The following is a 24,578-nucleotide window of genomic DNA, read 5'->3' on the forward strand; positions in this document are numbered from 1 at the left end:
TGGGTCATCTCTCATCCCAGATCCAAAGTCCAGGGGCAACCAGATTCATCTACCCTGGGGATCCTGACAACCTAAACCCGTCAGCAACGCCAATGCTGAGACAACACTGTTGTACCGACACCTTTCGGGCTCAGACGTGTGCGACTCCAACATTGCCGCGTTGATCATTTAATATTTTTTTTTTTTTGGGCTGTTGCAGCCAGATTCCCAACGGTCTTTGCAGCTGGTTTCAGGCACGATCGGCGCCGCTTGGCCGATCGTTGCGATTGGCCCCCTTGCACAGCTGGTCGCTATTGTTGGAGCTCCTGCTGCCACGCCATAGCTATCTGCAGTTTGCTCCTGTAGTTGGGCTGTAAGTTACCCTCTGTGCCGTATGACATCATCCTGGGACGAGCAGCGAAGTACAATATCCCCAAACGACGCAAACGACGCAGCAACACCGCAAGCCAACCCACCTTTTGTTTTATCATGTATGGTGTAGCGCACATGGCATGATATTCCCAAGTGAGCCTGCAATACCCGTCGCCCACGATGCACACGGCGAGCGTCGGCTTGGCAGTAACGCCGACCATCATCTCTACCTTCTTGTCGCATGTGAGTGGCAAGTCCAAGTTGAAGACGAAGGGAAGTTTCGTCGGGTCGTCCAGACTGGGCTAATAACGAGTTAGTACTTACATCGAAAACCCCTGGCCCACAAACCAGCAGCCCATCTCTCGTATGACGAGGGCCTGCATCTGATCCGCTCCTTTCTGGTTCATGCCTCGCGCCACACCGTCGAGGAGCTGCAAGCCTTCACCAGCCAGTGGGTACCGCATCCCCGGTGGGTAAGGGTCGACCATGTCACGATTCCCGAGCAGGACCTCGCGCGCGCCGCGCAACTTTTGGTAGAGCAGCTGGGACCCGAGGGCATCCGTCAGGTCGGCGGCAGGGAGTGGTGGCAGTGGCGCAAGCCCAAGAGCCCGCTCAAGGCAGAGTGGATCGAGATGAAGGCCGATTACCAGAAGCGCAAGAAGAATGCGGATCCGGGCAACCGTGTCATGCTCTACATCCACGGTGGCGCCTACTACTTTGGCAGCGTCGACGAGCATCGCTACCAGATCCAGCGCCATGCGCGGAAGCTCAAGGCGCGAGCTCTGGCCCCGAGATACCGGCTCGCTCCCCAGTTCCCCTTTCCCTGTGGCCTCCAGGACTGCCTCGCCACGTACCTCTACCTCATCTCGCAGCAGAGGCCAAACACAATCATCCTTGCCGGCGACTCGGCAGGCGCTGGCATGGTCTTGAGCCTGATGGTCATTCTCAGAGACAGGGGCATCCCGCTTCCGGCGGGCGCCGTGCTCATCAGTCCCTGGGTAGACTTGACGCACTCTTTTCCGAGCGTCGCCGGGGACTGCCCGCTGGACTACCTCCCACCGTCGGGCTTCCATCACAAGCCGTCGCTGGCATGGCCGCCTCCCGACGAGGAAGAACTGGAAGCGCTCAAGAAGGCGGCATCGGTGCAGAAAAAGAGCATCGTCGCGCAAGAAGGCCGGCATGCTGAAGAGAGCGGCATGCCAACGGTCCAGGACGTTGCCAAGACCACGCACCGCATGACATTTGTCATTGACGGCGAGCAAGTCGAAATCAAGGAGCAGATTCAGGTAGGCTGTCACATCTCTCTTAACGTTGGCAAGCGCGTCGGCTGATACCCGGCCCAGATGTACACCACCAACGAGCTGCTAGCCCACCCGTTGGTTAGCCCCGTCATGCAACCCACCTTGGGCGGTCTTCCACCTCTGCTCATCATGGTCGGAGGCGGTGAATTGCTGCGCGATGAGCAGATATACCTTGCACACAAGTGTGCCAACCCTGCGCAATACCTGCCGCCCGAAGCCTTGATGAACGAGGAGGCCAAAGCGTTGGTCGACCGATATAAACCCACGGATGTTCAGCTGCAGGTGTGGGACGACCTGTGCCATGTTGCTCCTACGCTCAGCTTTACGAGGCCTGCCAAATACATGTATAGGGTGAGTATACCGCGCTCCTCCTCCTCCTGCTGCTGCTGCTGCTGCTGCTGTTGTAGTTGTTGGCAGTTACTGACTGGAGCCAGAGTGTTGCGCAGTTTTCGGCGTGGGCATTGGCAAGGGCCCAGAACACCGAGGTTGATATTCTCTGCGACGACGAGATCTCGGTCATTTCGAGCTCGAGCTCAAGCTCGAGCTCTTCGAGCGGGAGCCAGGAGAAGAAGGTTTCTGTACGTCGTCCTCGTCCGCAGCACGGTTGTCCTACAAGTCTACCGGCGTATTCTAACATGATGTTGTCGTCCCAGAAGCGGGCCCCTCAAAACAGCAGCAAAGAAAAGGCCGATTATCACGCTTCAATCGGCAAAGCAGGCGACCCCCTTCCGGCCTTTGAAAACCACATGATTCGCCAACGGGTCACCCACCACGGTGCCATTCTGCCCCTCCCGGAACCCGCCGAGCTGCCGGGCTGCCGCATGGCGCGCGACCTCGTCGGCGTCGTCAAGGTTGGCACCGTGCGCAAGTGGCTCGAGCACAAGAGGCGCTGGGACGCCCGCTTCCAACACACTAAAGCGCGCGTGCACCGCCGGCGCCTGCGCGACGTGGAGCGCGGCGGGTACGAGGTGTTTGGCGAGGGCGAGGTGCCGCCGCCGAGCGCGCTCGCCGGGCGGCGCAAGGTGGGCGAGGCCCTCAAGCAAGACAGGGAGGCCAAGAGGAAGAGGGCCAGGAACTTCGGCATGTCGCTCTGGGCGCTGTGGGGGTCCAAGCACGACGAGGCGACCATGCACAGGGAGGCGCTTGCTGCCAAGGCGCCCGAGGTGGGCGTTGCGGTCCCCGGGCAGGGCGAGGGCGCCAGAACGTTTTCCGACTTGGAGAAGCAAGAGGAGGAGTTGGCCAGGGAGGACGGGGAGGCGCCGCCTTCGCAGACCGGGAGGGTACCGTCCTGGAGGGAACTGGTCGGAGAGAAGCAGGTGGAGAGCGCCGGCGGCGCCCCCGCGTCGTCTGCAGAGGGTGGCCTGGACTTGCGTCCTGCCGGGCCGGTCGGTGATGGGGACGCTGGGGAAGAGGGAGGAGCAGCAGCAGGAGCAGCACCCTCGGAGTCTGCCAGGCTGCTCTCACAGGATGATGCTGCACTTCATACGGGCGTCACTGGAAAGCGGGTCATGATTGGCGGGTTGGCAACGCCCTTCAGCCTGCGCAGAGAACCCGAGACTGCGAGCATGGTTACGCTGGCGACACCGATGGACCAGAGATCGACCCGCTTGTCAACGGCAGACTCGAGCAGCTTTGTAGCGGCTCCGTCTGTGAAAACCACGGAAGGCCAGGAGGAAAATGCGGAAGACTCGGGTGTTGCTCTGCACGAGGGATCGGGGGTTGACCCGGGAGAGACACCCGGGTCCGCCACGCCGTTTGCGACACCGTTCCTGTCGCCTACCACGCCGGGCGAGAGACCAGGTTTGGAGAGGTTTGTAACTGCCGAGGAGGATGTTGCAAAGGCGAATTCTTGAGGAGGACCTGCGACGTTGCGGGTTTGTTTTTCGATACCCTTTGATTGAGTGCGTTGTTTTGCTTGCTGTCTTCTTACATGACTTTTGTTTGTTTGTTTTACTTGTCATCGTTATTTTTCTATAGCAGAAAAAGACCCGATAGATATATAATACTTGCCCTGGATGTAACTGATTGAAACCTGTGATTGGAAGAATCATCCAACGGACGAGGAGATGCAGTCGTGTGTTGTAAATTTGTACATTTGTATAACAGGTTGGAAAACGCCCCAGAACGCCATTCTATTGTACAATCCATCCGCCTTGAAGAAGGAGCAGGAGTCTCAAGGTCCCATATTTCGCTGCTCCGCAACCATCTGCCTGCCTGCCTTATCGCAGCATTTTCACAGGCTCAGCCTGAAAATATCGACTCGTGCACCTAGATCTATCTCCGGCTGGCCCCTTCAGTCAAGCCCGTTCTCGGCCTTCCACCGCGAGAGGTACATGGCAGGGTCCTTCGGCCCGAGAGGCACTCCTTCGTAGACGCCGTGTGTCGGGGCTATGGTGCGCGCCACGAACGGTGTGAGCTGTCGATTGTTTGTCAGTCATCAGCCCTTCCTTCTTCCCCTCTCCCCCCACCCGAATTTTGTGGTTCTTGCGCACCTTGAAGCCATCCAGCGGCGGGCAGACGTAGGTCCGCACTTTGTTCCACTCGATGATGTAGCCACCGCGTTTGGTATGCCGACCCATGGACCCCGTGCCTGTACCCTTGTAGTAGCCCTTGTTGACGTCCTTGGTCGTGAGGCGCAGCCGGCGGTAGCGCAGCGCCTGGAGCACGCGGGTGGGCTGCATGATGGGTGTATTGGAGGAGATGTGTGTGATGCGAGAGCACTGTCGGTTTGGGAGGGTGGTGATGCAGAGCTCGGCGGGTTGGTGGTTGATGCCGCGGTGTCGGCGATCGGATCATTCGGGTGTGGTCCAACTCCGGGAAATTTTGCGGCCGGTTCCCCCTCCTCCACCAACTCCCCCGGTCTTATCTTTTTTCTGTCTGCCGGCCGGCAACAGGCCCTGGATGCCAAGAAGCGTGCCTCAGCTCGCTCCTGGTCGGCCCCGCAGCTTTGCAGCTTGTGACCGCACCAATTCAAACCTCCTTGCTCACCGCCCAAAAAGTGCGGGCAATTTTCCGGCAGAAAAATAATCACGTCCTTTGTAACAAAGCCTTTATCAAAAAAACCAGTGCCCCGGGCCATCGCAAGTACCGCCCTCAAGATCCGCCATCCTTCCAGCAGCTCTGCAGAAGGGCGGGAAATCAGGGCCCAACGTACGCCAAAAAGAGGAGAACAAAAAAACAGAAAGAAATATGCCAGGCCGCCAAGCGCACGGCCGCCCCCTCCTCCCCACGTCCGGAGGCGGCAGCGGCAGCGGCAGCGGCAGCAAATTCGGCAAGTTGCACGCCAGGACCGTGAAGAAGTCTCGCGCCAAAGCCACCGCTAGAGCGCTCGACGCCTTTGCCACCGCCGCCGAGCAGATCCCCGAGTCGACGGGCGGCGTGCGCACGCGCGGGCTCGAAGACGGGCCGCACCCCGCTGCTCAAAAGAAGCGCCAGCGGCGCGACGAGGACGGCGACGACGGAGACGGGCTGGGCTTTGACGACGGTGACGACGGCTACGGCGACGGCGACGGCGTTCACGGCGACGGCGCCGGTTCCGGGCACCCGAAGAAGAGGGCGCGGAGGGATGCGGACGAGGATGGCTTCGACGGGTTTTCGGATGGTGAAGGCGGCGGCGGCGGCAGCGATAGCGAGGAGTGGCATGTGGGTGTGGCGGGGGAGGACGATGATTCGGAGCTGGATTCGGATGAGGCGTTTGGGGAGAGCGATGAGGAGCACTTCCAAGGTTTTGCGTTTGGCGGGAGTCGGTCGAAGGGCAAACAGGCAAAGAAGAAGAGGAGCAGGGACGGGGACGAGGATGACGAGCAAGACGAAGGGGAGGCCGAAGAAGATTCAGAGTCGTTGGGCTCGGATGCTATCGATCTTGCCACTGCCCTGGACCAGTTCTCCGAGGACGAAGAGGAAGGGGGGGAGGAGGAGGAGGAGGAGGGATCAGAAGAGTCCGGCTCTGAAGACGATGATGAGTCGACCGATGCCGATGACGAGAGCGAAGAAGACGAGGACTTGGACGACCCGTCCAAAATGGATGCTCTGCAAAGCATGATCGCTGGCTTCGCCGGCGAGGACGAGGAAGATGAAAAGCCGGCGGCGACGCAGAACAAGACCAAGCTCAGCCTCAAGGACCTCGGCCTGGCCGGCGTCAAGGACCCGCACATGAAGCGGTCGCTCAGACTCATGAACAAGGAAGAGAAGGCCGTCAAGCCGGGCTCTTCCAAGAAGCTCGACGTTCCCTTGGCCAAGCGCCAGCAAGACCGATTGCTCCGCAGTGCCGCCTATCAAAAGACCAACGAGACGCTCGATAGGTGGATTGAGACGGTCAAGCACAACCGACGGGCCGATCACCTCGTCTTTCCTCTCGCCCAGAATGCGCACGACCGCGGCCTCGATAGCGGAGAGCTAATGCCCATCAACCAGAAGACGTCCGGGACGGAGCTGGAGCAGACGATCCTGACCATCATGGAAGAGAGCGGGCTCGGGCCGACGGCCAAGCCGGAGAAGAAGGAGGGTGACGAGGCCAAGAAAGCGGAACTGTCGAAGGAGGAGCAGCGAGAGATTGCTCGGCAGAGGCGCCGCGAGCGGGAGCTGCACTCGCGCGAGGTGGCTCGGGCGAAGCGCATCAAGAAGATCAAGAGCAAGACCTGGCGCCGCATCCATCGCAAAGAGCTCGCCCGCGAACAGGAGGCCGAATTCCAGGAAAAGCTTGCGGCGGGCGAGCTGGACTCGGAGGACGAGCGCGAGGCTCTGGACCGGCGACGCGCCCTGGAACGCGTGGGCACGCGCTATAAGGAGAGCAAGTGGGCGAAGCTCGGTAAGAAAGCCGGACGCGCGGTCTGGGACGAGAACTTCCGCGCCGGCCTCACCGAGATGGCCCGGAGGAAGGAGGATTTGCGGCGCCGCATCGAAGGCCGCGGTGGCGACGGGTCCGACGATGACGACGACGATGGCTCTGATGTTTCAGACGGCTCTGCAGAGGGTGACCCCCGGCGCCGTCTCCTGGCGGAGCTTGACCGTGCGGCCGCTTATGACGATGACGACGAGCCCCAGTCCAAGCTGTTCCAGATGAAGTTCATGCAGCGAGGCGAGGAGTTGCGCAAGAAGGAGAACGACGAGGCGGTGGCTGCGCTCCGTCGTGAACTCGAGTCGGACGGTGCGGCGGCTTCCGAAGAGGAAGAGGTGGAGATTGGTCGCCGGCAGTTTGGCATGGGCGACGCCGCAGCCGCAGCTAGAGCCGCGAGCCAACCCAAGAAAGCCAAAGCCACCGAGCTTCGTGGGCCGACCAAGCCGTCGGCGGCGGCCGCCGAGCCCAGCTCGCAGTCCCATTCCGAACCGCAAACCTCCGCGCCGGGCGCGGCCGGTGCGTGGTCGGCCGAATCGGCAACATCGGCAGCCCCGGCAGCTGTCCCGTCGGCATCCAGCGCCGCCGGGGTTTGGTCTCAGGCCGAGCCGTCTGGGGGCAAGAGCAAGAAGGGTGTCAAGGCCAAGGTGGAAGACCTCGACGTCTCCAGTGCCGCGATTGCCAGCATCAAGACATCCAAGCCCCGGCCCAAGCCTCAGCCTCGGGAAGCAGCCCAGAATGGGGTGGTTGTGCCCGCGGATGGAGAGCAAGACTCGGACGACGAGGCCGCGCTACACCTGCCTCTGGCCATCCGCGACCAGAAGCTGATCGAGCGGGCGTTTGCCGGCGAGGACGTGCACGGGCAATTCGAGGAAGAGAAAGCCGAGATCGAGCGGGAGGACGACGAAAAGGAGATCGACAACACGCTCCCCGGCTGGGGCAGCTGGGTGGGCGAGGGCGTGAGCAACCGGGAGAAGAAGAAACACCAGGGGCGCTTCGTCACCAAGGTCGAGGGTGTTAAGAAGAAAGACCGGAAGGATTTCAGGTTGAAGGACGTCATCATCAGCGAGAAGCGGATCCGAAAGGTATGTTTTCTTTTCTCCTTTTTTCCCCCTCTAATAACCCTTCCGTCTTCTAGACCAGGGGAAACAGCAGGCAGGCTGACCCTCGACGCAGAACGACAAGTACCTCGCCTCGCAGCTACCGCATCCCTTTGAGACGCAGCAGCAGTATGAGCGGTCTCTGCGGTTACCTGTCGGCCCGGAATGGTCGACAAAGGAGACGTTCCAGGACGCCACGAAGCCCCGGGTTATCATCAAGCAGGGCATCATTGCACCCATGTCGAAGCCCATGTACTGAGGCGATTATTTACTGGGGTCTCGTGTGCGTGTTTGGCGGCATTGCATTAGCGTCTGGGGGGATTATAAAACAAATGGGAAAAGGTTGTGCATAGCATCCTGTCGAGAAGTGCAGGCCACTCAGGAGATGGGAGCATCTTGCCATCTTTGATCGATTAAACCACTCCAAGGCACACATATGGTAGGAGAAACTGAAAAACTGTTGAGACATGTGTGCGACTTGATTTCTCTCAAGGCTGTGTAACCCCGTTCTGTCTATCGGTACCCAACCCAAATGCCGCGCAAGACGCCAGAGACCCAGACCATACTGCTCTTTATCTATCCATGGTTTGGAATGTAAAACAACCTCCCTCTCCTCTCCAAACTGGAGACCGCTCCATCCAGGCTTGACACAAGCCCGGCCGGGGGCGTGCGGGTTACTTCTCCGCCCCGCGTGTATGTAAATCGAGAGGTAGTATGTATCTTAGTGAATGTATGGACGGATGGATGGAAGAATGGATGGAAGAAGAATGTACGTATGTGTGTAATCCGCTTTGATATATGCCGTTCCACACAGAGGCACACACACACAACACCGCAAGCCTCGCCTAACCGCGCTTTGTTTTTTTTTTTTTTTTTTTCTTTTTTTCCCCTCTCTTTTTTCTCGCCCTGACCGCTCAGGAGGAGCCATTGACCTCGATCTTGCCCTCGACCTTTTCGAGGTAGTCGACCATGTCGGCGATGGTGCAGACCTTGAGCCCCCACTTCCTGGCGAAGGCGACGCAGGCGTCGCCCCGGAGCATGCCCGGGTCCTGGCGGATGGCGCGGCCGGGGACCTCGGCGCCGTCGTCGACGAGCTCGCAGATGACGGCGACGGGCTTCTTGCCGGCGAGGCGGCAGAGGTCGACGGCGGCCTCGGTGTGGCCCCTCCGCTGGCGGACGCCGCCGGGCTTGGCCTGGAGGGGGAAGACGTGGCCGGGCCGGCGGAGGCTGTCGGGGCCGGCGGCGTCGTCGGCCAGGACGCGGCAGGCGAGGGCGCGGTCGTGGGCGCTGATGCCCGTCGTCACGGACGGGTGGGCGGCGTCGACGCTGACCGTGTAGGCGGTGGCGCGCGGGTCCTGGTTGCGCGCCACCATCTGCGGCAGCTCGAGGGCGGCCGCGCGGTGCGGCAGCAGCGGCGCGCAGATCAGGCCCGACGAGTGCCGCACCATGAAGGCCATCTGCTCCGTCGTCACCGACTCGGCCGCCACGATCAGGTCCGCCTCGTTCTCGCGCGAGGGGTCGTCGAGGACCACGACGAACTCGCCATTACCTGCGTTGCGCGCACGGGAGCGGGGGTGGCGGTTAGTCCTGAGCACAATTGGGGGGCAAGACAGACAGAAAATACATGAGAGCGAGGAGAAGGGAGAAGCGAAGAACGGCCCGGGGCGGGGACAAGACGGAAGCGTGCGTACGTACGGAAGGCTTCGACTGTGTCCGGGACGGAGTCGAATTGGGAGGCGGGAATCTGGTCGGCGGCGGTAGACGGCATCGTTGCGGTTGGGAAGGGGTTTTGCGATTGACGCTGTGGCGCGGAGGAGACGAGGGTGTTGATGGGGAGAGAGAGGCCGTGGTCGTGGCGAAGCGCGGGGGAGGGGGGGGAAGGGGAGGGAAGAATAAAATCGGTCTCTGCGTTTGCGCTTGCGCGACTTGGAATAAGAGCGGGATCGGCGACAGTGACTCGGTGGACGAATCGCCCCCAGCTTCGCGCAGCCCGTAGCAATTGCGAGAAATCTGGTCTCGTCGAACAGTCTTCTGGGGTTGGACTGAGGGTTAGGCGGACAAGAGTCAGATGTCAGGAACGGGAACCCCGAGTCAGCCGGGAACCGTTCGGTCTTGGTGGGGTGCCGGATGCCGAGGACTCGGCCGGGGGGGCATTTCAATTCTCAATTGACTCTACCCAGGGCGCGCGCTGCGGGGTAGGGATGTGAGTACGGATTACTCGCAGTAACTTTCGCATCGCACACGTGGTTAGGTACTTATGCATACATACATACACCGTACCTAACTTTACGTCCCTACATTTCAACTTGGAGCAAAATCAGTCTGAATAGTGTGCACAACGGAGCGACAAAATGAGAACGACCTGGCGACTACCGAGATCCCGAGCGGAAGACATTCAAGAGCCCTTGTTTACGATGCCGCACATTGAAGTCGTATGTACTGTACTTACGTCCGGTAACATGCGGTACATGCGTTACAGGCATTACATGCAACATGACGGGCGCTGACAAAGGACGTCGCCTCATTGCGCCCTAACTTACGGAGTTCTTGCTAATAGTAATAACTAGTGGGGCAGGCGCTAGAACTGTTCGACCAGCGCCGCCCAAGACCATCGCCGGGTCTGAACATAACGCGGCTCGACCCGAGTCAGACGATCCGACCCGCGCGCGCGGCACAGCCGAGTGCCCACCGACCATCCTCCCATCCTCCCATCCTCCAATCCTGACATCCTCCCATGCTTCCCCAGGTCCCGAAAATGCGGCCGTCGCTTGTGCGGCACGTTCCGAGCGCCCTACGCACGTCGCGGCGAGCAGCATCGCGCGCGCCGGCGGCAGCAATTCGGTTTCAACAACCATGGCTTCAGTTCTTCCCATCGCGAGCGCTTAGCACCACCTCGCCCGCCCGTCACGACCCCCACCTTTCCTCCGCCTCCTCCTTCTCCTCCGCCGCCTCCTCCTCCTCCGTTAACGAGACCGAAATCTCCCACTTCTCCGCCCTCGCCTCCTCCTGGTGGGACCCCCACGGCCCGTCTCGGCCGCTCCACCTCATGAACCCTCTGCGGCACGAATTCATCCAGTCGTGCCTCGCCTCCTCGTCGTCGCCATCGACCTCCTCCTCTACACAGACGTCAGACGACGGCAGCAGCAGCAGCAGCAGCAGCAGCAGCAATCGCGACCGCGGCGCCAGCGGCCTCCGCTACCTCGACGTCGGCTGCGGCGGCGGCATCTTCGCCGAGTCGGCGGCCCGGCTGCCGAGCACCGCCTCCGTGACGGCCATCGACCCGTCCCCGACCATCCTGGCGGTGGCGCGGGCGCACGCCAAGCGGGACCCGGCGCTGGCGGGCGGCGGCGGCGGCGGCAAGCTGACGTACCTGAGCGAGACGGTCGAGTCGCTGGCGCTGCCGGCGGACCCGGCGGCGCGGTTCGACGTGGTCAGCGTGTTCGAGGTGGTCGAGCACGTCGACTACCCGGCCGCCTTCCTCGACCGCGTCGGCGAATTCGTCCGCCCCGGCGGCTGGCTCGTCCTCAGCACCATCGCGCGCACCTGGACCAGCTGGCTGACCACCAACCTCGTCGCCGAGGACATCCTGCGCGTCGTGCCCCGCGGCACCCACGACTGGCACAAGTACATCAACGAGGACGAGCTGCGCGCCTACTTTGCCGCCAAGGCCGGCGTCTGGGGGGTGCCGCGGGTCATGGGGGTCGTCTACGTGCCCGGGCTGGGTTGGAAGGAGGTCAAGGGGAGCGAGAAGATTGGGAATTACTTTTTTGGGGTGCAGAAGGTCGGATAGATGGGAGGCACAGTGAAGAAAAAAACACAGAATGAAGAAAGGGGGGAGGGGGGATTGTACGATATTGCTATATTATATGAAACAACGAAGAGAAGGAGGGGCTGTGAGATACCGGGAGTGTATGTGTACATGTAAGAAGTTACACCGGCCTGTAATCTGGCAAATTCCCCTTGGGGGGGGGGGGGGGGGGGGGAATCTGGGCGCGGAGAGAAGAACACAAACGGAAAGGAAAAGACAAAGAAAGAAAGAAAGAAAGGGAAAAAAAGGACATTTTGTACAAAAGTCAAGAGAGGAAGAAGGTGAGCTGAGGCGGAGCGGAGCTCAACCCAGCCTCACTGTCCTCCACAACCGCAGACACTCCTGCAGGTCCATCGACACGGTCCCCTCCAGGGCGGTCGACGTGTCCTTGATGATGGCCACCAGCAGGGTGGCGTACGCGAACGTGACCTGGTCCTCCTGCAGCGCGGCCAGGTCCGACTTGCGCATCCCGCCGTTCTCGGCCCACGCCTTCCACAGGTCGAGCATCCGGCAGAGCCTCGAGGTGAACTCGCCGTCGAGCACCATCCGGTGCAGCACGTTCCCGACCGCCTCCTTGACCCCCTGCACCCGCTCGTCCACTTCCCCCTTGCTCACCAGCCAGGCAAGGTTGTGCTCCGCCACCAGCTTGGTGTCCCACTTGGGACTCTGCAGCGCCTCCATCAGGCGCGTCTCCTGCCTCTCCGCCTGGATCCTCAGCTTCTCGCGCACTATATATTCCGGTATGTCAAGTCAGCGTAGCTCAAGACGAAAAACAAAAACAAAAAAAAAAAAAAACACGAAACAAAAAAGTTAGGGCAAGCTTTTGTTTTTTTACTTTCTCTCATGCGCTCGCTCCCCTCACGGGCGATCCTCTCGCGCTCTGCGATCGCCCTCTGGGCGGGCGGCAGCCGGGCCTCGGCGGCGAGGGCCTCGCGCTGCGCCATGGTGCGCCGCATGAAGGCGTCGAGCTGGCGGCCGTGGTCGTCCGGATAGGCGGTGGCCCACTGCGGGGTCGCGGCCTCGTCGACGACGCCAAGCAGGACGAGGACGCCGCAGGGCACCGTCTCGCGCCGGGCAAAGGCCAGGATGTCGTCGGGGATCTTGTAGTTCCACAGGATCGTCTGGCTCGACGTGCCGTAGGCCGTTGCGGCGCTCGCGAACCACGCGCCGGCGCTGCTCGACGGCCGGACGCGGAGGTGGTCGATGTAGAGGCTGCCGTTGTCGTTGTCGTTGCCGTTGCCGCCCTCGTTCGCGGACCCATGAGCAGCGGCATGGGGGGACGGGGCAGCGGGGGGCTGGGAGTTGGAGATGGCGGTCACGATGCCGTCGGCCGAGATCTGGACGGTGATGGGGTGGCGGGAGAGGGAGAGGGAGTGGGAGTGGGAGGAGGAGTGCGAGGTGGTGGTGGTGGTGGTGGTGGTCTTCTCGGCGCAGGGCAATCCCGGGGATGGTTTGCGCGTGCTAGAGGATTCCGAATTCTGCAGCGGTTCGCTCGGGCCCTCGCCATCCGCGTGCGACTTGGAGTAGTCCTCCTCGTGCTGCTCCCCCCCGTCCGTCGCCGCGAGCTCGAGCCCTGGTTGGCGGGATGGTGCCGGGTTCAGACGCACCCAGTACGGGGGCAGGTGGGAATGGTCGCGCGTGGTCCACGGGCCGGCCCAGGTGACGGCCAGGCTGAGGTGGCCGTCGGAGCCGTCGAGGGGCGCAATCGTCAGGGCGCTGTTCAGCCCGTCGGGGGCGCGCATGAGGGTGCAGCCGACCGGGGTCCACAGGCCCGAGGAGCGCAAGAGGCGCCATCCGTGGGGGTCCGGGTGGGCGCCGAGATCCAGCAGGTAGCAGACGAGATGGTCAAAGGCGACTTCGACCTGGGGCTGCCTCAGCTGGTCGGCGTATTCGATGCGCTGCGTGCTGAGCCCGATGACGTTCATGCGCCAGTTGAAGGTGGTCCAGCTGCCGCCGGGGATGTTGGACGGGTGGCGCGAGAGGGACCAGTACTGCTCGCGGTCGGCGAAGCGGTCCATGGGACGCACGGCGTAGCGCGGCAGCTCGACCTCGATGACGCGGTTGACGACGTCGCTGCGCGTGAGGGCCGTCAACTTGCTGTGCCGCAGCATGCGCCTGACGCGCGAGAGCGCCACCAGCGTCGCCACGGTGTTGTAGAGGATGGGCAGGACCCCGAGGACGGCCTGAGTCATTTCAGAGACCATGCATCACCATCATCACCACCATCATCATCACCATCACCATCATCCGAACGAGGTCAAGAGGCCCGACTCACCAGCGGCACGCCGATGTACGTGATGATATCGGTTGCTGAGTGCTCCGACTCGGCCATGGCGTCCGACACACGACGACGGCCCTACGAACGTGTCGCTATCAGTCTCGGCGGCGGTGGCGGCGGCGGCGGCGGCGGCGGCGGCGGTGACGATGTTGGTTGTGACTGTGGTTGTGGTTGTGGTGGTGGTCATAATATTATGGTGGCCAGGCTGCAAACATCTTTCGGAAAGTCGGGTACCCAGGTAGGGTAACGCTACCTTGACTATATAACTATTTCCCTCTTCCCGCTCTCTGGCCCGCGTGAGCCACAGCCTACAGCGCAACTGGTGTAGTGTAAGGCAGCTGAGGCGCGATGTGGGGTTGCCGTTCGCTACAAGGTAGCCGCTATGCAAGGGACCGGAGAGGAGCCCATACACTAGTGTAGGTGTTGCAAGGGTTCAGCTGCAATTTACAGAACTTTCCATTGCTGGGTGCGGGGTGAGGGGAGGTGGAGGGGGGCTTAGTGCAATGCTCGCTGCAGGTGCACGGGGTGTGAGATACACGTATGGACTCCGATATAACTAGGTGCCCTGCCTCATCCCTTGCCATTCCAGCAGGCAGTGTACAGTAGACATACCACTCCACGAGCGGTGGCTCTGCAGCCCGAGTTAATCAAGCCAGGCCATACCAAACCATAGTATTCCCCCCTTGGCGTGTCAGACATGACTCTTTGTTGCATTATTCACTAACTCCCCGAACAATGACCATCTGGTCATCACCCTCACTCCGCCTAACCAATCCAAGGCGGACCTGCTGGTTTCTGCAGCGCTCGTTCAAAAACAACCCATCTTCCTTTGGAGCAATCGGTATCCAACCGTGACATAATGAGCACACAAGTCCTCCCATTCCCCAAAACGCCTCAACAGGTATATATCCTCCCAACGCCTGATGTTTTTCTCATAGTGGCCCCCCCTCCCCCCCTCCCCTCGGGGGAAAAAAAAGGGGGGGGGGAGACACAAAAAGGTGTTAAACGCAAGCATGCTGTTTTCGATGCCAACCCATGCCAACCCATGCCAACCCAATGATAATGTCCGCAACCCAAGGGAAGAAAAGGAGAGAGGCAATCGCGAGAATGAGACACCATCGCGCCTGATCAAGTCAAAAACCACATGCACCCGCACGGACTGATATCCGGCAATCCGTCTATTCCAAACTCTTCACCGTCGCCCACCGCTTGCTCCCAATCGTCTTCGTCCTCTTCCCAATCCGACCTCTCCCAGACCCCGTCCGTCATCTTTTTGTCCGGGAACTCCCCCTCTGGCGACCCGCCACCGAACGGGCCCACCTCCTCGATGTCCATAACCACCAACTTCCCGTCCGGCCTCTGCAGCGGCTGTGCCTCCTGCCCGGGGCCCATGATCTGCACCTGCGTGCACTGCGCACGGGGCGCGTCCTTGGTCCACATCCGGCGCTCCTCGAGCTTGACGACCCGCGGATACGGTTGCGCTATGTGCGGGAAGTCACTGCCTGTGTCGATGGGCCCGAACGGATCCGACGCCGTTGCCGTGTTCCATGTCGAAGTGGCCTCGACGGTCGTGCTGGCTGTGTCGGGCGGTGGTGTCGTCGGGCCAGCGCCCTCCGAGCGCGCGTGAATCTCTAGCGAGTGATATGACATGTCCCAAGAGTCTGCGTCGTCGGTCTTGTGGCCATCCTGAAACCGGTGGGAGCCCTTCTCGGAGGACGAGTCGGGTCCGTCGGTGGATGTTGACGGCGAAGAACTCGGTGGGGGTGTGCTGGGCGTGCTGCTCGAATTTCCTGCCGTTGACGACGGCGGTGGAGGCTCGGGTGGCCAGTTGGCAAAACTCGAGTTCTGCTGGGCGTAAATGAAGAGCTCCAGCCATGTGTCCGGCCAAGTACATATCCAGGGCTTGTCGCCGGGCTGCGCGATCCCTTTGCGTTTGAAATCTGGCATACTCGCCCCAATCGTCGCAGTGTAAGGCGCCCTCTTCAACGCAATTGGGTCTTGGTCTGATTCAAGCCACCCTTCCGGCAGAATGACCGTCTTGGTGTACTTCACCCTCTTGTACCACGCGGGGCCGCGGCCTGCTTCGAAATTGTCCTGGACCAGCTTCAGTTTGACGGGCTTCTCAAGCAATGGCGGCTGCTCGCCGTAGGCGTAGGTGTTGCCCTTCGAGGTGAGCGCGTGGTTGCAGTCCAACGAAGCGCGGTAGTCCTTATTCTCTTTGGTGACATTCAAAGTCATGCCCGAGAGGACGATGTGACAGTTCCATGCCATAGACAGGGTTGGATTCTTGAGGCACGTGTTGGAGACGCGGTTCGTCAGGAGTGGGAGCCCGAAGGTTCCCGTAGCTAGGGGTTGCAGGTCCGTCGGCGTTGGGATAGGCGTCACGTCGGACGGTGGTTTCCTACCAACAATGTCAGCTCTGGGAGGCACACATCCCGGGGCTACGGCTATCGCCACTTACCAGTCCCCTTGTTCCCATGGAGGAGGCGGCTTCTGCTTGTTGTTATTACTTAATACGGTTCCAACCACGACGCCTAATGCTACCAGCATCACCAGCAAGATGATCGCAGTGAGGCATATGGCCCAGTAAGGAATGATGCCGCAAGCTTTTCTCCTCATCCAGGCCTGCCATTTCTTCGGTGGTTCCCTTTTTTCTGACAAGCCCTCGTCGTCCATCCTAATGCCCCGCCGACTGTCATCCGATCTGAAGCTGCGCGTCGAGTGGCGCGAACCCGGGGAGCCTGGGTCGTCCGTCGACTCGAACTCGGGGTTCCTGGTCGCCAGCCCGATGCCCCCGGCGCCGTCCAGCGGTGGAATGGTTGATGCAGAACTTGTGAGAATGGGGGGCAGGGCTGTTGCAGCACCATGAACCAAGCCGGGGCATCCTTCGACCGCCGCGGCCTTACGCACATAGGCCTCATCCGGATACCTGGTGTATGGCGGAAGCTGCTCTGTGTGTCCGTCGGGGCCGATAATGTCTCCAATCTCCTCGCCCTCGGGCCCCACTCGCCGTTGGTATTGGTCAGGGAGGCCGCGGAAACCTAAGGGTATCGCAGCCTGTGCCGCATCTGCCTCGATGCTGTCGACTTGGGGATAGAGTCCGTAAGGGTGGCTCGGTCCCGTCGGCCCCCGGTAGGATGACTCCGACAAGGGAACGGTTGACGACGTTCCCATGCTCAACGTTCTCGCCGGCCTCACGCTCTGCGTATAGAGGTGATAAGGGTGGGATGCGGCGGACGGCCCTCGGTACGGGCCATCGTGGGGAATGTAGACACTTGACCCGGTCGAGTTCGTTATCTGACGGTTGAGCGAATTGGCCTCCCCTTGAACCAGCAACGAAAACTGCGGAGCCTGGGGTTTTCCCGTACTCGAGGAGCCGCCACTTGTCGCTGGCGATGCCGGGTCTTCCCTACTGACGAGTGTGGTAGACGACGCTGAGGTGAGGGGCGGCGTTGACGGCGCGGACCTCGCTGACGTCCCTGACGTTACTGACGGCGTCCCGGAGCCGCTGGCATGTGTCGGTCGGAATCCATCCGCGATCGTGCTTTCCAGGGCGAGATCGTCCCCATCGTTTCCGTCATCGAGGGATACCCTCGCCGACCTCCTCGTCGACGCCTTCCGCTCTAGTTCACCCGCCTTACTATCCTTCGGCGCCATGTTGAGGGGGGATCGGGCGTCTCAACCGCAATACCCCGTACGTGTCCAGAAGAGAGAATTGTGGCCGGCGGCCAACCTCTTCAATGGCGGGCGAAGCCTCCCGTCGAAATCATCGAAGGAACTTGGCCAACCTTGCTCGGTGCTCGGTGATGCGTTTACAAAAATCTTGTGCTGGGCGACGCTTTGTGCGCTTGTGGCTCCCCTCTCAGCGAGAGCATTCGCTTTCGGGTTGTGCTAACGCTCTTGCCTTGGTAATGTTTGTGGTGAGTGTGAGAGCGATTGGCAAGTCCAGACCCCAGCTACGATTGGGACGGGCAGGGGCGAGTGTAAGTACTAGTATCTGGAAGCACTGCGCGCCCACTCTAAAGTCCCGTCTGCAGGTCCTGCCAAAATTCGGTCAACAGATCCAATAATGCCGACAATTAGAAAAAAAAATTGACCAGGCAAGCAGGTCGCGGAAGAGGGCACCAGAACAACTTGGGGACAAGGAAAAACAGCCTGGATTGAGTTTCGAAACCCGGGAGCAGGCAGCGCGATTGGGGGAAGCGGGCGGGTCTTTGGCCTCGGACACACCGGGGGATGCTTGGCATGCTGCAACGCGGCAAGATGCGCAGATCGAAAACGCCAAGCTAGCTTCGGCACGGCGGTGGTGTACGTCCGTAGTGTGTGGAATCCGTACATACACGATGTAGTATGCCGGGTATTATATGTACCGTAACTATACTGCACATACGTTCCACACCACATCAGGTACGGAAGTATGTGCAAATTGTAGGTACACGCGGATTACGATGGATCACCGCATAGGTAAGCACTTAGCAAGTGTGCAAGGCGTATATCTGTAACCGTGTGACCACCGAGAATACATCAAGTCGTTCAGTCCAGGTACGAAGTACCTATCTACGCTGCGTCCTGCGGACGACGGCCCCTTTCCATTGTCGCGAGGTATCAGGGGCCCAATCACATTTCTTGTCGGCGAGTAGTTGCTGGTCAACAAGGACCTACTCTCAAACGAGACCCCCTTCCGGCTCGCAGACCACGGGACCCCCTGCATTGGACTGCAGTGGCTCGTTGCAGATCGAGGTTCAAATGGCTCTACACTTATTGGTCTAGGGCAGGACCCATTTTTAAAAGAATCTCCTTTCTGAGCACGTTTTCAATCCGGCAGTGCATTGGTGCGCGACGTTAAGTTGGACATGGTTATTAGCCAGGCACCTGCAATCTACTTCCAGGTTACTATGGACCACAACCGGCCAATCTCTCCCCTCACTGGTGATTTGCCGTGGATTGAGCCTATGACCAATGCGGTGCTGCGTGACAAGCTAATTTGCCTGCATCTTCCATAGCCCTACAGGGACAATATGAGGAGTTATGACTAGGCCTGTATAGCATTCTTTACGGAGCAGTAGAGTAGACATTTAACCAAATATTTTGTCCTCGGCTTATCGGTGGCGTTGACGAACAAGTGTTGACGAGATTGGTGGCAATTGCCAAAATTTCCCGATCAGCTCGAGAGTGAGCGTTCGTGGAGAAATCGCACTCAGATTCGTAGAGAATGAATGTCCATTTTCCCCAGAAGCAAGCGAAACAACGTCGAGGTAACCTGCAGTGTAATAGCATCGGCGGATGAAAATGAAGCCGGACATCCCATAGCAAATCAAGGGTCGTTGCCGCCCGCGAAAGTGGATGTCGACATCTAGATGAAAGATGCAGCAATGACTATCTGCGCGAGAAAGGGCGCTTCTCGTGTTTTCATGGCGCCTTGGTCAGCCGAATGGGCGGACCGCGAAGTGGGGAGGGAGAATTTGGTTTCACCACCGTTCCAAGGAACCGACTTGGCGAGGCGGGGCTCTCTGTTCGAGGTGGTTGATTAGCGCGGAAGTTACCGCTCCGTAGGTTTCCCACGGCAGGTGGCAACTCTCCGACTTAGCACGCACGTATCAAGTACTGTACATACATACACACATATACAGAGACTTGGTACATACATAGACCGCACACTACAGAGTACACCAAAAGTGGCATCTCAAACATATACCGCCAAGGCAGGCAATGTAAGATACTTTCGGCACGCCATACCTCTCGTCCGTACATTACGCGGAGGTACCAACCTAGGATGGTAGGTGGTACTGTATGTATGTACATACACAGCAGGTTGGATGGCAGGTGACAATCGCAACCAGAGACCGCAAACCGCCCAACTTCCCTCTTATCCCATACATTGCGAACCGTGTACTGCGGACGAGGTATTGGAATGACACCTGCATGCAAGTTCATCTGAGTTTTTCTAACACTCGTCCTATTTCTGAAGGTTTGTCTTTCAATCGACGGCGACAGCCTTCTGTAAGGAGTCGAGAGTACCTAAGGTAGGTAAGGTACCTTAGCTCACCTTGTATCTTGCATCATGTGTAGCATATTGAGCATGCACGCTCTCAAAGGCTTACCGATCCCAGCCAGTCTCAACCCCGCATCCCTTCATAATCGCAATGCGAATCTCTGTTCGACACCTTAATATCAAAGCTGATGAGCAATCGCGAGCACTCTGCAGAGCAGCATGTCTACTGACGATGTTGCAGCCAGCAATGGGCCGACCTCCCGCAATTGGCAGCTCTGCAGGGGGGGTGTATGTACTCCGTATGCAACCTTCGCATGGTCTTTCAAGCCCAGCTGTTGTTGCCTTCTCCTGCCGTCTCTTTAAGTCTCTCGTGCTTGTAGGTCACACAACGTCTACGGAGGGCGCCAAAAAAGACTCGAGCACGGCTGGAGACCAACCATCACCTCTGCCAGGCAGCCTTGGTAGCCCCGCCGCTGCCCACCATCTTTTTCTTTTCACCTAAACTTGCGCCATCCAATCTTTATCTGGCTGCGCTGGCTCGTTGTCGCAGCCTCACTCTCCGCTCACCACATACCATAGCCACGACGACGGTGAAAAGACGATTGTCGCTTTATTCTTCGAGAGCCAGCCAAAGCGACGAGTCCGCGCTTCGCCCAGTGTTCTATTTGGGAAGGTGTTGCAGACCAGAGCGGCATGGCCGATATGCCCCGAGACCGACCCCCCACCCTCGAGAGAATGTCGAACCCAAAGCCAAAAAAGGTAAAAAGCAGCCCTTCGCTTATAAGTACTGTGGACGCCTTGGAAGACTACCAATCTGACATGGTGCCAGCACAACCGTCACGTAGTTGTGGATGGTATGTGCATAGGTACGGATTACATACATGGGATCCGTGTGCCCCTTTAGTGTATGTACCTACATAGACTCTATGTAGGTACAGACCTTATACGTACCATAATTCGTACACGGCTGTACCTAATCACACTGAGGCCTCACCTCGCAGAAGCAACGTGGGAGGGAGGGCAAGACCGCACGGCAGGGCGGATACCCGCATCTTGACCGCCGAGCCACGATGCAGATGAGAAAAAAACAACTGCAGGCTCCTCGGTCTGTCAGCCTTCCCCACCAAAGCAGGGCGTCTAGCGGATGCGCAAGAGGAGGGGACCTGGGAGCTGGAACACCAATCGATCTTTGCCCGGCTAGTACGGAGCATGCAAATCACCTCTCGCCCGATGTCGATGGTGAGGCTCCGGGACACTGGGACGAATCAACGCAGCCAGCCACATGCACTCTTCCAGCAGACCAAGCCCAAGATCCAGTAATGGCCGAAGCTGTAAATTCAAGATAGGACAGCTGCCTTTTTAATGCCGGCTTTGGAGCCAGGCTCTCTCCCGTGGGATGAGGCCTTGTCACCATGCAAGCCTCGTCGCGCCCTCTGTGCCCGGCTCGCACGGCCGCATGGCGCCTTTTTTTTTTACGCTGGCATGGTGGAACTGCCCGAGAGTCGTCTTCCATCCCGCCTGGCCATATTTCAAGGCGAAGCCCGTCTTGCATCTGTCCACCTTTTCTCCTCGTCTTTCCTCGCTCCGACAGCAGCAATCCAGGACTCCCACCAGAGTACCTAGCCACCCTCTCGATTGGTGTCGCTGGCCCGCCTCGGCGTAAGACCGACAATCCCAGCCAGCCCTCCCTCGAGACAAACACGAGGCTGCTAGGTCTTTCTAGATACCCGAGCCAGCGTATCATTGCGAATCTCAAGAGGGCTCCCCTCCCGGCACCATGTCAGGCCGGCCCAGCAGCAGCAGCAGCTCGAGATCGAGCTCAGGCTCGCACGCTTCCGGCGACTACGAGGAGCTCCGCTTGCCCAACAGCAAGGCCATTAAGGCGCTGATCTACTTCTGCGGTCGAGACCCTCGGAAAGTAAAGAGCGTCCGCCGCTATTACGACGACGACTTCGACGACCGGAGCTCCGGCTCCGGCTCCGGCGGCTCCATGTTCTCGCGGTCGAGCGGAACGAGCCACGTGTACCTCGTCGAATCCACTCACCCCTATTGGTATCAAGACGGGCACCCAGACGCCGCATCCTACTCGTTCTCTGCCAGAAAACGCAAGCTCTCAAAGAAGGGCAGGCACGCGGACGTATTCCCGAGAAGCCCGCGGACGAGCACCTGGAACAGGCATGCCCGGGTCGACGACGACGCCGACTACGACGACGACGACGACGACAGCAGCAGCGAAGGCAGCGCCGAGGGCTACGGCGGCCAGTATGCCGGTCCGTATCCGCCGCACCCCGGGAATACGCCATCTCAGGGTGTTCCTCCTCCTCCTCCTCATCCTCATCCTCCTCCTCATCATCATCCTGGTTTTCAGGGACCTCCTCCCGGGGCCTTCCAGCCCGTGTATAGCTACCCTCCCCGGACCACCCCGCAGCCGACTCCCGTGGCCAGCTACCCTGTCCCTCCACCGCCGCCGCCCGCGGCAGCGGGAGGCATGCCGCCACCGCCTCCCGGAGGCCACTTTGTGCCCGGCCGTGGAGGTGTCCAAGTGTTTGTGGATGGCTGAGAGCGGTGATTTGGTTTGGTTCCTCGAGTACATCTCGGGTCATACGGTTTACGAACGGCGTTTTTGTCTTTGGGTACGATGTCCTCCATGGCGTTTGGGTTCAGGCGTTGTTACGGGCAATGCTCTCTTGTAACCTCTCTCCACTGGCTCCGCGTCCGGGCAAACAGAACGGATACCTTTCCTCCTCCTTTTTTTTTCTGCAACGGGTCGTTCGGTTTCAGCGCGATCGTTCTCGATGGCGAAGGCTCGTTTAGCCTACCTCTTCTAATGAGAAATGAATTCTTCTTTCTTGCTGCGGCAGTCGAGCTTTATCCCCCCCAAATCGTCCATCCGTGCCAATGGGCAAAGGCTAGCGACTAGTCCTTCGAGGCCCACGGATGTCTGTCCCTCCTCAATTGGCACCCAACGTGGAGAGCAACGAGCCATGAAGGCTATCTGTTACCATCACGAGCATTCAAAAGGAGAACAGCCGCATCCGGCTGTTAGGTTACTTGCTAAGTGTCCGGCACGATCCAGCCATCTTCTTGATACCTTTACGTCGAACTCAGACCGTACCGGCTGCGGCAAATACCCACGGGGGCGGTTGATCACAGCGCGAGCATAACGCTTGACGTGGCGTGATAGACTTCAGCAGGGCTATGAACTACGAAGATTCGTGAGTTAGTCGGTCATTCGAATTCCCCTCTGGCGCGTTGTGTGTTGTGTTTGTTCGCCAAAGGAGTTGCGGTGGCTCTTTGCGTAACGAGGCCGTCGTGGACTGCCTCCTGAGGCATGATCAGCAAGAAAAGGGGGGGGGGGGGGGAAGAGGGGGAAGAGCACATAACCATCTCACGCCTCTCATCACTTCGGACTTGCGCACTACGATAAATGGCGGGGCTGTCCGGTCGGTCAAGATGGAGGGGTAGTGGACGGACACGAGAAGGAGCTGATCAATCGGTCTCGACCTTTGACACTTGCTTGTATGTACCACCAAGGTGCGGCAACGATGCTTCATCCTGTTGCATCTTTCCGAAGTGAGGCAGTTGTGCTCCGTGCGAGACGGCACAGGATTGTCTCGAGATGAGGCAACCCCGTCTTTACGTGGAAGAGTGGTCCTGTCGAACCACAAAGGCGAGAGAGCCCCGGGTTCTCAAGTTCTGCAGATGTCCGTGACAACGCATCTGGGGGCTGAGTCAGCCCTCACCAATCGGATCGGGCATTGCGCGACTTAACAGACGGCCGTGTATCTACCTACTATGTAGGTATGTACGGAGCTGTTTCGGGAGAGGAGGGGAGGGGTGGGGGGGAGGGCGCCCCATAAGGCCACACACCTGCATGCCTCTCTTCCCGCCTGCGCAGGGCAAGGCAGATTCCCTGGGAGTGCCCGGTTGTAGAGGTGCATTGCATCCGTACGGCGGCAACCGAGAAGCGAGAAGAGACGTCGATGTTGAAAGCATCGTAGGGCAAGAAACCAGGCGGACCAGAGGCATATACCAAAGGACTCTAGATGAAGAGATGCAAAAGACCCAAGGCAAAAAATAGGCAACTGCTCTTCAGGTCGCCTTGTACTTGAAGAGCACGTCGCAAGTCCAGTTAGCTGTTAAGCTAGCGCAGGTAGGTGAGGAACTCAGCTTCGCGCGGAAACTTGCATGAGCCATAGCAACCCTGTAGTCTGCGGCCACCCGGGAGATAAAAGAACAGTCCTGGATCTGAGGTTGGAGAGAGCTCCTGGAGCCTCGGATCTTAGGGAGAGGATGAGGATGGATTCATAGATTCAGTGTGATGCCTGGTCAGGTATGACGGCATCCGAGACCAACTCTCTAGAAAAGCTAAGTGACCTTACAGAGAAGGCAGGAAGTGCTGCGTGTGGAAAAGGCATACACGGTGATTTAGACCGCAAGGCACAAAGGCCCAGGCCCACAGCTTGGAGGCCTTATTCAGCAAATATCTAGGCAGCCGCTGCGGCGGACCCCACACACTTACAGTACTTGGCGAATCGGAGGCCTGACCCAGGAACACCCGACATATGAGCTTCACTTTCACCTACCTTACATGCACGTCAGGTATATACAATAGGTACTGTACGCACATTCAAATCGTGCATACCAACCAAGTGTACGGGTACCTACCTAGGTAGGTATCGTGCTGTCTCATGCCTCACCGCCTCTGGCCGCACATTTGATCTCAGCACCCCCACCTATCTTGCCGTAACCCATTGGTGCAACGGGCTCGGGGGCATTCTGAGGACAGGACTCATGCATTTCGGCATAGAGTCATGAAACCTCGACTGGGATCCTCGCATCAGCGGTGACGCATCTCGGTCAGCGGCCGCGCCCAAGTCTGCAATGCTCGTCGTGCAGGAGCGGACGGCGGGC

General features: G+C 59.4%; 8 protein-coding genes across 8 annotated transcripts; 4 read left to right on the forward strand and 4 right to left on the reverse strand.

Annotated features, from left to right (window-relative positions):
* The first annotated feature begins 185 nt into the window (after positions 1-185).
* Positions 186-3,612, forward strand: MYCTH_2306532 (uncharacterized protein). Its single transcript, XM_003664055.1, has 6 exons — positions 186-352; positions 435-594; positions 669-1,637; positions 1,695-2,003; positions 2,087-2,230; positions 2,306-3,612. The coding sequence occupies exons 2-6, from the start codon at positions 532-534 to the stop codon at positions 3,503-3,505; spliced, it is 2,685 nt and encodes an 894-aa protein (XP_003664103.1). The 5' UTR covers positions 186-352; positions 435-531; the 3' UTR covers positions 3,506-3,612.
* Positions 3,613-3,728: 116 nt separating this feature from the next.
* Positions 3,729-4,442, reverse strand: MYCTH_88392 (uncharacterized protein). Its single transcript, XM_003664056.1, has 2 exons — positions 4,145-4,442; positions 3,729-4,068 (listed from the first exon to the last, which is right to left on the reverse strand). Exons 1-2 carry the CDS (start codon positions 4,331-4,333, stop codon positions 3,946-3,948), a joined length of 312 nt encoding a protein of 103 aa, XP_003664104.1. The 5' UTR covers positions 4,334-4,442; the 3' UTR covers positions 3,729-3,945.
* Positions 4,443-4,656: 214 nt separating this feature from the next.
* MYCTH_2306539 (uncharacterized protein) lies at positions 4,657-8,173 on the forward strand. Its single transcript, XM_003664057.1, has 2 exons — positions 4,657-7,571; positions 7,663-8,173. The coding sequence occupies exons 1-2, from the start codon at positions 4,842-4,844 to the stop codon at positions 7,843-7,845; spliced, it is 2,913 nt and encodes a 970-aa protein (XP_003664105.1). The 5' UTR covers positions 4,657-4,841; the 3' UTR covers positions 7,846-8,173.
* On the reverse strand, positions 8,170-9,723 carry MYCTH_2306540 (uncharacterized protein). Its single transcript, XM_003664058.1, has 2 exons — positions 9,282-9,723; positions 8,170-9,135 (listed from the first exon to the last, which is right to left on the reverse strand). The coding sequence occupies exons 1-2, from the start codon at positions 9,352-9,354 to the stop codon at positions 8,501-8,503; spliced, it is 708 nt and encodes a 235-aa protein (XP_003664106.1). The 5' UTR covers positions 9,355-9,723; the 3' UTR covers positions 8,170-8,500.
* A 497-nt stretch (positions 9,724-10,220) lies between these two features.
* On the forward strand, positions 10,221-11,550 carry MYCTH_2306542 (uncharacterized protein). Its single transcript, XM_003664059.1, has one exon. The coding sequence runs from the start codon at positions 10,342-10,344 to the stop codon at positions 11,374-11,376; it is 1,035 nt and encodes a 344-aa protein (XP_003664107.1). The 5' UTR covers positions 10,221-10,341; the 3' UTR covers positions 11,377-11,550.
* Position 11,551: 1 nt separating this feature from the next.
* On the reverse strand, positions 11,552-14,081 carry MYCTH_2306544 (uncharacterized protein). Its single transcript, XM_003664060.1, has 2 exons — positions 12,230-14,081; positions 11,552-12,122 (listed from the first exon to the last, which is right to left on the reverse strand). Exons 1-2 carry the CDS (start codon positions 13,584-13,586, stop codon positions 11,698-11,700), a joined length of 1,782 nt encoding a protein of 593 aa, XP_003664108.1. The 5' UTR covers positions 13,587-14,081; the 3' UTR covers positions 11,552-11,697.
* A 719-nt stretch (positions 14,082-14,800) lies between these two features.
* MYCTH_2111125 (uncharacterized protein) lies at positions 14,801-17,329 on the reverse strand (the record flags this gene model as incomplete). The annotated part of the gene is made up of 2 exons (XM_003664061.1): positions 14,801-16,073; positions 16,134-17,329. The coding sequence occupies 2 exons, from the start codon at positions 17,327-17,329 to the stop codon at positions 14,801-14,803; spliced, it is 2,469 nt and encodes an 822-aa protein (XP_003664109.1).
* Positions 17,330-21,226: 3,897 nt separating this feature from the next.
* On the forward strand, positions 21,227-22,361 carry MYCTH_2306548 (uncharacterized protein). The gene has a single exon (XM_003664062.1). The coding sequence runs from the start codon at positions 21,442-21,444 to the stop codon at positions 22,222-22,224; it is 783 nt and encodes a 260-aa protein (XP_003664110.1). The 5' UTR covers positions 21,227-21,441; the 3' UTR covers positions 22,225-22,361.
* The last annotated feature ends 2,217 nt before the right edge of the window (positions 22,362-24,578 follow it).

The sequence above is a fragment of the Thermothelomyces thermophilus genome, chromosome 4 (assembly GCF_000226095.1).
Source record: "Thermothelomyces thermophilus ATCC 42464 chromosome 4, complete sequence".
NCBI classification, from domain to species: Eukaryota; Fungi; Ascomycota; class Sordariomycetes; order Sordariales; family Chaetomiaceae; genus Thermothelomyces; species Thermothelomyces thermophilus.